At 37.4% G+C, this 12,478-nt stretch overlaps 1 protein-coding gene across 1 annotated transcript; it reads right to left on the bottom strand.

The window, feature by feature from the left end:
• Window positions 1–5,477: 5,477 nt before the first annotated feature.
• Window positions 5,478–12,478, bottom strand: LOC128127783 (acetyl-coenzyme A carboxylase carboxyl transferase subunit beta, chloroplastic-like). Its single transcript, XM_052766472.1, has 2 exons — window positions 12,474–12,478; window positions 5,478–7,125 (listed from the first exon to the last, which is right to left on the bottom strand). The coding sequence occupies exons 1-2, from the start codon at window positions 12,476–12,478 to the stop codon at window positions 6,138–6,140; spliced, it is 993 nt and encodes a 330-aa protein (XP_052622432.1). The 3' UTR covers window positions 5,478–6,137.

Here is a 12,478-nt window from a genome sequence, read left to right as displayed (position 1 = left end):
TTTATACCCCTTTATTTAATTAATCTCTTTAAGTCACCAAATTAATTCTAATTAATTCTATGACTTATATTAATCAAATAACAAATATATATTATTCATTATATTATTCCCATAATATATTAATAATATTTACTCTCTCTTAATAAATCATCCTATCAAGTTGCTATGATGAAGGCAACCCAAAAGGACCATGCACAACCGGATATAGTTACAGCCTTAGACACTATTCCAACAGTCTCCCACTTGGATAAGTCTAGTAACTATACAAGTACAATTCGGTTTGCAATCGTAGCTCTCAAAGACGCTGTCAACTCTGATCTAATCAATCTTGTCCTTTAGATAAGGGAACGTACAGTCCTCTGTTAGATATCATGCTGACAATCCTATGGAATGGTTAGTCAAGCATTTAGGTTTCTCGATCTCTGATTTATTTGACATAGAACTTAATCGAACACATCAATTCAGTTCTGACCGGGCCCGGCACATAAGTCAAATCAAATCATCGAGCGGCCGAGATATCGCTTTTACCTTCTTAGATAAAAGTTACAGATAAACTTCGACTTATATGCATTTACTTATTCATTTACCAACTATACACAACAATACGTTTTATAACACCAAGTTACTGATGCGTTTTCGTATTATCAATGTACAATCAATTAACAAATAATAAACCATATATCTAGGTTTTAAGACTATATGATATTATCGTCTTGCGATCACCTTTCATATCGTATTCCATAAGGCGATTCCAGCAAGCGCGGGTTTATTCCAATGCTCAAAACTAGTTCATAAGCACTCACGAATGTTGCAGCAATCCTTTGCTATGTCTAACACCATTTAGACATTCTATACACCAATTCATGACAATCTTCTTTCATATCTACTTCCAACATATGAACGATTGTGGATCATTTGAATAATTCGATTATTCCTAATAATTTCAATTATTCTGGAAGTCAAAACATGCAAAGTGAAACAATAGCTAAACAATTAACATAAGATAGTAACATTACTCATAAATAAAACTCCTTTATTTAATCATCAAATGTCAATTACATTTATCTATTACAAGTTTCTAATACTATCTAATCTACGCTAATATCATCCTTCAGCCCAATACTCCTAGTATGCTGCAAATGCATAACCCTACTCAGTCCCTTCGTAAGCGGATCTGCTGGGTTATCTTCTGATGATATCCTCTTCACTACGAGTTGTCCTTCTTCTACACGCTGTATGATGAAGTGATATTTTCTGTCGATATGTCTTGATCTACCATGATCCCTCGGTTCCTTGGTCAAGGCAACCGCTCCTTCGTTATCACATAAAATCTCCATGGGCTCCTTTATGGCAGGTACGACTCCAAGATCACCGATGAAGTTCTTTAGCCATATTGCCTCCTTCGACGCTTCGCTCGCTGCAATGTACTGTGATTCGCACGTTGAATCAGCTACGGTTTCCTGCTTGGAACTCTTCCATGTCACTGCTCCTCCATTTAGGGTAAAGACCCAGCCCGACTGCGAATGGTAGTTGTCCCTGTCGGTCTGAAAACTGGCGTCACTATACCCTCGCACCTTCAAGTCATCACTCCCTCCGAGGACTAAGAACCATTCCTTCGTCCTCCGAAGGTACTTAAGGATATTCTTCACCGCAATCCAATGTGCTTTGCCAGGATTCCCTTGATATCTGCTAACCATGCTCAAAGCGAAGACTACATCAGGGCGAGTACAAGTCATAGCGTACATGATTGAGCCAACTGCGGAAGCGTATGGTACTCGGCTCATTTCTGCTATCTCAGCTTCGGTACTCGGACTTTGAGTCTTACTCAATTTGGCATTACTTTGTATCGGTAGTTCTCCCTTCTTTGAGTTTTCCATACTAAAACGTTTTAGTACTTTCTCTAAGTAAGTATTCTGACTAAGTCCAATTAGTCTCTTACTTCTTTCTCTTACTATCCTTATTCCCAAGATGTAAGAAGCCTCTCCGAGGTCCTTCATAGCGAAGCACTTCCCGAGCCAGGACTTTACCTCCTGCAGAGTCGGGATGTCGTTTCCTATGAGTAATATGTCATCGACATATAGAACGAGGAAGCTTACTATACTCCCACTGGCTTTGACATATACACAAGATTCGTCTTCGCTTCGTACAAATCCAAACTCTTTGACTTTCTCATCGAAGCAAAGATTCCATCTGCGAGACGCTTTCTTAAGTCCATAAATGGACTTCTCAAGCTTACACACTCTATCCGGATGCTTCGGATCCACAAACCCCTCTGGCTGAGCCATGTAAACATCCTCAGCCAGCTTTCCATTAAGGAAAGCGGTCTTGACATCCATTTGCCAAATCTCATAATCATGAAATGCGGCAATAGCTAGCATCACTCTAATAGATTTAATCTTCGCAACTGGTGAGAAGGTCTCATCATAGTCAACTCCGGGAGTTTGAGTAAAGCCCTTCGCAACCAATCGCGCTTTATATGTGTGCACGTTTCCATCCACGTCGGTCTTCTTCTTGAAGATCCATTTGCACCCAACGGTCTTACGTCCGGGCACATAATCAACCAAATTCCAAACTTGGTTATCATACATGGATTGGATCTCGCTATCCATTGCCTCTTTCCATTTTGCAGACTCCGGGCCTGCCATGGCTTCCTTATAGCTATTAGGTTCATCAAGATTTACTAGTGTACCATCACTAATATACGTGTCCCCTTCGGTAGTTATATGAAAACCATAAAACTGGGGTAGAACTCTAACTCTATCGGAACGTCTAAGAGGTAATGATTCGACAATCGGTTCAACCGGAGTTTCCTCCTCGGGTTGAGTGCCAGCGGTAGAGGTTCCTTCATCTATCGACTCTTGAATCTCTTCAAGCTCGATTTGCCTCCCACTGTCTCCTTGGCTTATGAGTTCTCGCTCTCGGAAAACTCCTCTCCTCGCAACGAAGACAACATTGTCCTTCGGTCTATAGAAGAGATATCCAAAGGATGTCTGCGGGTAGCCGATGAAAATACATCGCTCACTTCGAGGTTCAAGCTTGTCGTGAGTATCTCGTCTTACGAAAGCCTCGCAACCCCAAACCTTGATATGTGCCAACGAAGGAGCTTTCCCTGTCCACATCTCGTGAGGTGTTTTGGCAACCTTCTTAGTAGGGACTCGGTTAAGGATATGGGCGGCAGTCTCTAAGGCATACCCCCAAAAAGAGATTGGTAGCGAATCACGACTCATCATAGAGCGAACCATATCCAATAAGGTTCGATTACGCCTTTCTGCCACACCATTCAACTGCGGTGTCCTAGGAGGCGTCAATTGTGAAACTATTCCACACTCCTTGAGATAATCGTGGAATTCAAGACTTAGGTACTCTCCTCCTCGATCGGATCGAAGCATCTTGATTTTCCTGCCCAATTGATTCTCCACTTCATTCTTGAACTCTTTGAACTTTTCAAAGGTGTCTGACTTTTGCTTGATTAAGTAGATATACCCATATCTACTATAGTCATCGGTAAAAGTCACATAGAAGCGGTTCCCATCCTTCGTGGTTGATCTAAACGGTCCACACACATCGGTATGTATTAGGTCCAATAGACCCTCTCCCCTTTCACATGTACTCGTGAAGGGCGACTTAGTCATCTTTCCAAGCAAACAAGACTCGCATGTGTCATCTTCCCTAAGGTCGAATGACTCCAACACTCCATCCTTTTGGAGTTGGGCTATGCGTTTCTTGTTGACATGTCCAAGACGACAATGCCACAAGGATGCTTTATCCATACTAGTGGAAGAATCAATATTCAAAACATCATTTCCTAAGTTATCAACAATCATAACGGTTTCATATATTCCATTACATGGTATAGCTTCAAAGTAAAAGACACCATTTAGATAAGCCAAAATAGAACCATTCTCATTATTAAAAGAAAATCTAAATCCTTGTCTATATAAACCATGAAATGAAATGATGTTTCTTGCCATTTCAGGCGAATAGCAACAATTGTTCAAATCTAAAACTAAACTATTCCTAAGCACTAAGGAATACACTCCAATCTTGGTCACAGGCGACGATCTTCTGTTCCCCATGATTAGATTGATCCTTCCTTGCTCCACATCCTTACTTCTTCTTAGTCCCTGCACATTAGAACAAATGTGGTAACCACAACCGGTATCAAGAACCCAAGAAATAACATGATTAGAATCGTTAGATTTGATTGTATATATACCTGCGAAAGATGGCTTGATCTTTCCTTCTTTGATTGCTTGCAGGTAATCCGGGCAGCTTCTCTTCCAATGTCCTATCTTGTGGCAGTGGTGGCACTCTGCCTCCTTCGGGTTAGAGCAGGGCTTGGCGGGATCAACTTTGGTCCCACTAGAAGAGGCACCATCTCGGGCTTTCACCTTGCGATAGTTCTTCGATGAAGCTTTCCTCTTCTTACCCTTCCCTTGTCCAATAGCCAAGACAGGAGCAGCGGGTGGATTGGGAGTAGGTGCAACAGACTTGTCTTTGAAGTTGCTCTCAGCAACCCTCAAGAGACCTTGGAGCTTGCTTAGGGTGACCTCTTCTTTGTTCATGTGGTAGGTCATCCTAAATTGATTGTACATCGGAGGCAAAGAGTGAAGCACCATGTCGATCGCCAAATCCTCACCGAAGTCAACATTTAACTTGCGAAGGCGGTCGACATACCTTTGCATCTTTTGCAAGTGCACGGTAAGAGATTCTCCATGACCCATCTTTGCGGAAATCATGTTAGTGAAAATCTCGTACCTCTCTTGTCTCGCGTTTTGGTGGTACCTCTCCAATAAGTCTTGATGCATCTCATACGGGTACATGTCCTCGTAGGACTTTTGGAATTCGGAGTTCATGGTGGCGATCATGATGCAATGTACCTTCGTTGCATCTCGCTCATGAGTTTCAAAGGCGGTGATTTCAGCGGGAGTAGCAATTTCGGGGTTGATTTTCTCGAGCTTCTCATCGAGGACATACTCCTTATCCTCATAGCGAGCAATGGTGCGAATGTATCTTATCCATTCGCTAAAGTTCGTTCCATCGAAGGTGACCTTTTGGCAAAGGCTCATCAACGTGAAAGAACTAGCAGCAGCGTTGTTTGCGTTCGACATCTATAATTAGAAAAGGACAAAGATAGATTAGAATAAGAATCCCTAAAGATCACCTAATAAGAAAATTAGGGCTAGGATCCAACAATAACATTTACATACTAGAAAAGGGATGCCGTAATCTAACATGCAAATAAATTGAAGGTAAGTGAATAACGATTCACTAATTCTCCATCACAAAACTTAAACTATTAGTCCTAAGTGTTTTTGAGAATTCCTAGGTTTGGATGAGATTCATTGAAGCTATTCAATGGCATGTTTAAATCTCGATATGCCCCTCTTGTTTGTGACTGGGATGCCGAGGATCACAAAGCGGGTGTGAATTACCATGCAAATTTACATGGTGCCTTCATTGTAACAATTTGTACCTGTTATTATTATTTATATTTTATATTTATAATATAAAGATATCTTATTATATATAAAGATATCTTATTATAATTTGATAATTCTAAATTGGAATTATTATTATTACTTAATAGCTATTAAGTATAAATATAAGTATCTATCTAAGTGAGTATATAATGTAGTTTTTGATCTTTCTACATGAAAGATTTGAAAGGATATGGATGAGATATTATTTTCTTCATTTTTTGCTCTTGTCTTCGAATTTCATTTACTAAGCAAAAAGTTTCTTAAAAATTAATTAGATTCTATTTATATTGAATATATTGAAGGGTTTGTTAGAATCCCATCCATCAGGGATTCTTAGTCAAAATAGGATTATCGTAAGATATAAAAAAAAGAAAAAATTCTATATTTTATAGATTTTCATTATATATGACGAGAAGAGTATATTTTTTTTGATTTGCCTAATTTCACGAAAATAAGAATTTCATCTTTTATCTTGTTAATAGAGGCTTCTTGATCAATAATCAGGAATATAGAAAAAGGGGCGGATTTTCTGTGACTTTTTATTCTTTATATAATTAGATCTTATGCCAACAAAGAAAACCCCATTCGTCTAATTTTAACTTGGATTCCGATAAACTAATTACTTGTTTGCTCAAAATAATTGAACTTAATGTTCTAATTTTGATTCAAAGGAAAGAAAGTGTGTAGTTGAAATAACTCACTCAGAACGCTTTTTAAAGGATTACGTGGTACGATTAGATCGAATAAGCCTTTCTGGAATAAATACTCGGCCGCTTGTGAACCCTCGGGTACTGTTTTATTCAATGTTTGTTCAATTACTCTTTTACCCGCAAAGGCAATGTAGGCATTGGGTTCGGCAATAATGATATCCCCCAACATACCAAAACTAGCTGTCACCCCACCGGTAGTAGGAGATGTAAGAATTGGTACATAGAATAACTTTTTATTTGATTGATAATCATATAAAGCAGAAGATATTTTAGCCATTTGCATCAAGCTCACACTTCCTTCTTGCATGCGTGCCCCTCCGGAAGCACACACTATAATAAGAGGTAGAAATTCTTTAGTAGCGTATTCAATCAAACGGGTAATTTTCTCCCCGACTACGGATCCCATACTACCTCCCATAAACTGAAAATCCATAACCCCAATTGCTACGGTAATACCGTTTAGTTGCCCTCTGCCTGTTTGAACAGCCTCGGTTAATCCTGTATTTCTTTGATAAGAATCGATACGATTTTTATAAGGCTCCTCCTCCGAATGAAATTCAATGGGATCCAGAGAGACCATGTCTTCATCCATAGGCTCCCAAGTGCCCGGATCGATCAAAAGTTCGATTCTATCTGAACTACTCATTTTCAAATGATATCCACATTGTTCACAAAGATGCATCTTTGATTTAAAAAATTTCTTATAATTTAATCCATAACAATTTTCGCATTGAACCCACAAATGCCGGTATTGTTGAGTTACACCCATATGAGTAGAACTTTCTGGTATAGTTTGATCACTCGTTGTGATATCCTCGTTTTGACTACTATTTTCACTTTGACTAGAAATGGAACTAGAAATGTAATCGTTACTGGAATTCTCGTTACTAGAATTCTCGTTACTGGAATTCTCGTTACTGGAATTATTGTTACTGGAATTGTGCCGGTAAACCACACACGCTCCACTAACATCTTAGCAAGGTGCAAAGTGTAATTTCATGGGATTGCATCAATTCACTTTTCCTAAAGTAACTAGGATTGGGAAATTTTTAAAAAATATGTGTAGTTACTTTATATTTCTTATTATACTTTTAATGAGAGGATGAGGTTGCCCTATCCTACCCGTTCGGCTAACGACCCTCCACCAATCAAGCAAGCGGTAGGTGTGAGTGTACACCCATTAAGCGCCATTTTATAGGCCGCAACCTTATACCCACCTTATAGATTGGCTTCGTGAATGAGGCCTACTAACGGTAAGACTAGCATTTAGTTATACATATATATATATATATATATATATATATATATATATATATATATATATATATATATATATATTATTCTAGTAATATCATATTAGTATAGGTTTGTATTTTAAAACTTTTAAAAATCTAGGGTTTGAAATTTAAGTTGTCTAAATTAAAACTTTTAATCACAAAAGTAAATTTCAAAACAAGAGGGTAGGTTTTAAACATTTAAAACATGGAGGATCAAATAACAAATAATTCCAATTAACAATTAATATCCTAATTATCTATATTTGATTTATTCAAGATTTCTTTTAAGATAATTACCAAAATAATCAAAATAATTAATTAATTATCATATAAGGAAATTAAATATTTAATTAGTTGATAATTACCTTTAACTAGATCAAGATAATAATTATATTTATCAGAAAAACGAATTAATATTGATCTAATTAGTTTATGGTAAGTTAAGATAAGATAAACACAAAGAAATCCCAAATCTGGCCATTCCTGACGCCTGGACTCGCCGAGTGCACAAAGGGACTCGCCGAGTCAGGCCTACTCGCCGAGTCCACTTTGAGACTCGCCGAGTCCATGACTCAGAAACCAAAAATCGAATTTTGCAGGTTTGTTTCAGTTAATCAAGCAACAATTTACAGAAAACCAAGCTAGGCTCTGATACCACTGATGGGTTTTAGCCATAAGAACTTTCCTATGTGCGCATGCAAAACCCTAATGCTTGGATCTAGGCTTTCTACTAAACATGCTTTTGAATCCAAGACTTCTAATTACTAATTAGGTTAAATAAGAACATTGAAACAGATCTAGAATCATACCTTTGAATTCCTTGTTGATCTTGAGGTCTTGGAGCTTCTAGAGTCACAAGTGTCACTCCTCTAATGGCTTACAAACACCAATAGCAATAAGAATGATTTAGGAGAGAGGAGAGGGGAGGAATTTGACCAGAGTTCTCTTGCTTTTTCAGAAGTGTCGAATTCCCTATGTCATGGGGTCTATTTATACTTGTAGACTCCTTAAGGGTTACAACCTAAACCCTAATTGGATAATCTTCTCTTAAAGCTACCCAAATCCATTCCATAGATAAGTATATGGACAATTTAAGCTATCCTAAAGCCTCTAGAATCCGTCCATAGTATATCCAAATGGATTTACAGTCTAAAGCTTAACTATCAAACAATTGACAGTTTATACCCCTTTATTTAATTAATCTCTTTAAGTCACCAAATTAATTCTAATTAATTCTATGACTTATATTAATCAAATAACAAATATATATTATTCATTATATTATTCCCATAATATATTAATAATATTTACTCTCTCTTAATAAATCATCCTATCAAGTTGCTATGATGAAGGCAACCCAAAAGGACCATGCACAACTGGATATAGTTACAGCCTTAGACACTATTCCAACATGAACTTCACTGTTTTTCAAATGGATGTCAAGACTGCCTTCTTGTATGGCAAGGTGAAGGAAGAAATCTACGTTGATCAACCTCCAGGGTTTGTCGACCTGAAGTTTCCTAATCATGTCTACAAGTTGGATAAGGCGTTGTATGGGCTGCATCAAGCTCCTAGAGCATGGTATGCAACTCTAACAAAGCATTTGCTCGAACATGGCTATACACGAGGTACTATCGATCAAACATTGTTTATAAAGCATGTCGACAAGGACCAGATACTTGTTCAAATATACGTCGACGACATAATCTTTGGATCAACTAGCCAACAACTTTGCAAGGAGTTCGAAAGTGTAATGAAGAAAAGATTTGAAGTGAGTTCTTTGGGAGAAATGACCATGTTTTTGGGGCTTCAGGTTAAACAGAATTCAACCGGCATCCTTCTTCATCAGGCCAAGTATGTGGATGATATTCTTGAGAAGTTCGCACTTCATGATGCTAAATCTGCCTCAACACCGATGGCTGAACGACCCCTCCTGACTCCAGATCCAGAAGGCGAACCCGTAGATCAAACTCTTTATCGATTGATGATCAGATCCCTAATGTATCTTACTGCAAGTCGAACAGACATTATGTTCGCAGTTTGTCAATGCGCACGCTATCAGGCTAATCCTAAACTCTCTCATCTTATTGCTGTTAAAAGAATTTTTCGATATATCAAAGGAAGCCCTAAATTGGGTCTTTGGTATCCGAAGAATTCTGAATTTAATCTTTATGCTTTTACTGACAGTAATTATGGAGGTTGTGAGCTTGACAGGAAATCAACTTCAGGAGGATGTCAATACCTAGGTGACAGACTAGTTTCATGGCAATGCAAGAAGCAGCACACTGTCTCGACTTCGATAGCAGAGGCGGAATATGTGGCAGCATCAGCTTGTTGTTCTTAAGTCATTTGGATCCAACATCAGCTGTTGGACTACGATTTGAATTACTCAAAAAACCCCTATCTATTGTGATAATTTGCTAAGAACCCAGTCCAACACTCTAAAACCAAGCACATCGATATTAAAATTCACTTTATCAGAGACTGTTATGAACGATCTTTAATTCGAATCGAACAAGTCCACACTGATAACAATGTGGCTGACTTATTCACAAAACCTTTTAACAAAGCTCGTTTTGATGTGCTTGTGGGATTTCTGAAAATGATACGTTTTGAGGATTAATTTTTTCTTTTCTCTTTGTTTGTTTTTATTTTTTTATTTTATTTTTATTTTTTATTTTTTTTGGTCTTGTTAGTCTATCTTCAAATTTTACTAAGTTTGTCTTCAATTTTTGTTAGGTTTGTTTAAATTTGCGCATTTTTCTTTTGTTTAAATTCTCAACCATGCACAAATTTAGGGGGAGAAAGAAAATCCAAAAACAACAAAAAATTATAAAAATCCAAAAATAGTGTCATTTCAGTAAAAATCCAAAATAGTGTCATTTCAATTCAGAAATTTAAAAATTTTTGTTAGCAGCCTTCGTTGTAAGTACTATGATGGGAAATGATATTAATAAGTGATAAAGGACGACCTGAATCGGCGTAACGTACCTAAGTTGAATCGTCTACGCTCTGTGCTCGATGTGCTGGTAGGCGCGAAAGATTTAAAAAAAAAGGGACTTGACTAGGAAAGTTGAACCTAATAAATTTAAGGACTCGACAAATTTTGACCTAGTTAGATCCGTTTAATCTGACATCACGACGCTCGGATAGGTTGAGCAGGGAGATAAACATGAGAATCTACTTGTCACATTAATTGAACCCGTACTTGGAACTGTGGCTTAACTTTTCCTCAATGTGCGGATTCTGTCCTTAATTCCGATTGGATGGGGCGACTGGTAAATTCCGATAAATTAGGTCTGTAGAAAATCGTTTTCTTTCTTTCTTTCTGTTAGTCATATGTTGTCTCCTTTGCGCGACTTCTAATCCGACCTGGTACACAACATATGCAACTCCATTTCTCTGTAGGAAATATATATGTGCGTGAAATATATGTGTGAAAAACTTCTCATCTGTTAGCCATATGCTGTCTCCTTTGCGTGACTTCTAATCCGACCTGGTACACAGCATATGCAACCTTCTTCTTCTCAACCCCTCTGAAGTAGTTAGCAATAGAATTATGTATCCCTTCTCTCTCTGAATGATTGTCTGCTCACCCGGTGTAAGGAGTACTCTGGAAGTTCTTGATGGCTGGGGCATATCAGGAAGCGGGAAACACGTTCCAGTACACCTAAAAATTGAACTCTTACAGATTGTCTGTAGATCTCGCTGCTCAATTTAGGTGGACAACAATATCCCTGGTTGTAGTCAATTAAATGGTCATAAGGTAATTTCACGTAAGATTAAGGAGTTATCATAATTACCAGAAATTTACAATTAGGTATATGCCCGAATCATGTCATTGGTAAAATGTCCAAAAATGTCACAAATCCTTCGCGCTTAAGTGGACCACAATACTGACAATCGGTCAGACGAAAATGTGAAGATAAGGGTACCGACAAGTAGAATAAGGCCGTCCAATAACTTTGATCCAAGCATCACAAAAGAAGTGGTAGTTAAAGTGTCTCTTAATTTCCTTGACGTTGATTTTTATTCTATTTTATTTTTAATTTTATTTTTATTTTAATTTTTACTTTTATTTTTATTTTTATTTTTATTTAATTTTTACAACTTCAAATTTTATGTTAATTTTATTTTACTTTTATTTTTCTAGCATTTAAAATTATGGTGTGTTAGTTTTTATTTTAAAAGTTTTTTTAAAAATTAAATTAATCCTCAAAAGTTTTTTTAATTAATTGGCGAAAAATTAGAAAGACTGGGTAGCTATCAGGCAGGAGGGTAAGAAAGGTGAAAAGGTAAAAAGGTAAAAATGGGGAGTTCACGGCCGGAATCTCCCCACTCAACAGTTTCCGGCCGCAAACCACCCCCAAAAGCTCTCAAGGTGTCAAAAAAATTTTCTTCGATTTTCAGAAAAACGAGTATATCATCGTGAAGGTAGCATCGTGAGATCTCGAATATATATTTTGTTTCACGGAATCACATCGCATTGTGTTTAAAAATTAAATAAACCCAAGCCGAGGAGTTTACGGCCGTAAGCTTAGGCCGTAAACTCTGAAACTTGATGATTTGGATTCGAAACTATTTTATTATGATGCTATTTCTCGTTATGTTCACGACTATGTGCTTTCCGTTCGTCATTTCAAAGAGAAAGATCAATTTTAAGCCTCTTTTCAGTGTAGACATTCATAGGCCGTAAACTCCCAGTTTACGGCCCGTGAATTCGAGTGTAATTATTCTGGATTGTTTGAAAGACCTCTATGATAATTGTGCATTGTGTTTTCGAAGTAATTTCTAGGCCGTAAACTAGAGTTTACGGCCAAAGAACAATTGTCGATTCAAGCTGTTATTTTAACTGGGTAACGATTGCATGTTTTCCTCGCTTAAACCATGAACCAAACCGTTTTTTAAGGGTTCCTTAGGCCGTAAACTAGAGTTTACGGCCCAAGAACCAAAATTGTCAAAAGGTTTATTTTTTTAATTTTTTTGAAGAGCAGTAAACATACATCAT

The sequence above is a fragment of the Lactuca sativa genome, chromosome 8 (assembly GCF_002870075.4).
Source record: "Lactuca sativa cultivar Salinas chromosome 8, Lsat_Salinas_v11, whole genome shotgun sequence".
Classification (NCBI taxonomy): Eukaryota; Viridiplantae; Streptophyta; class Magnoliopsida; order Asterales; family Asteraceae; genus Lactuca; species Lactuca sativa.
Note: the sequence above shows the minus strand (reverse complement) of the source record. Positions and strands in the feature narration are given on the sequence as shown.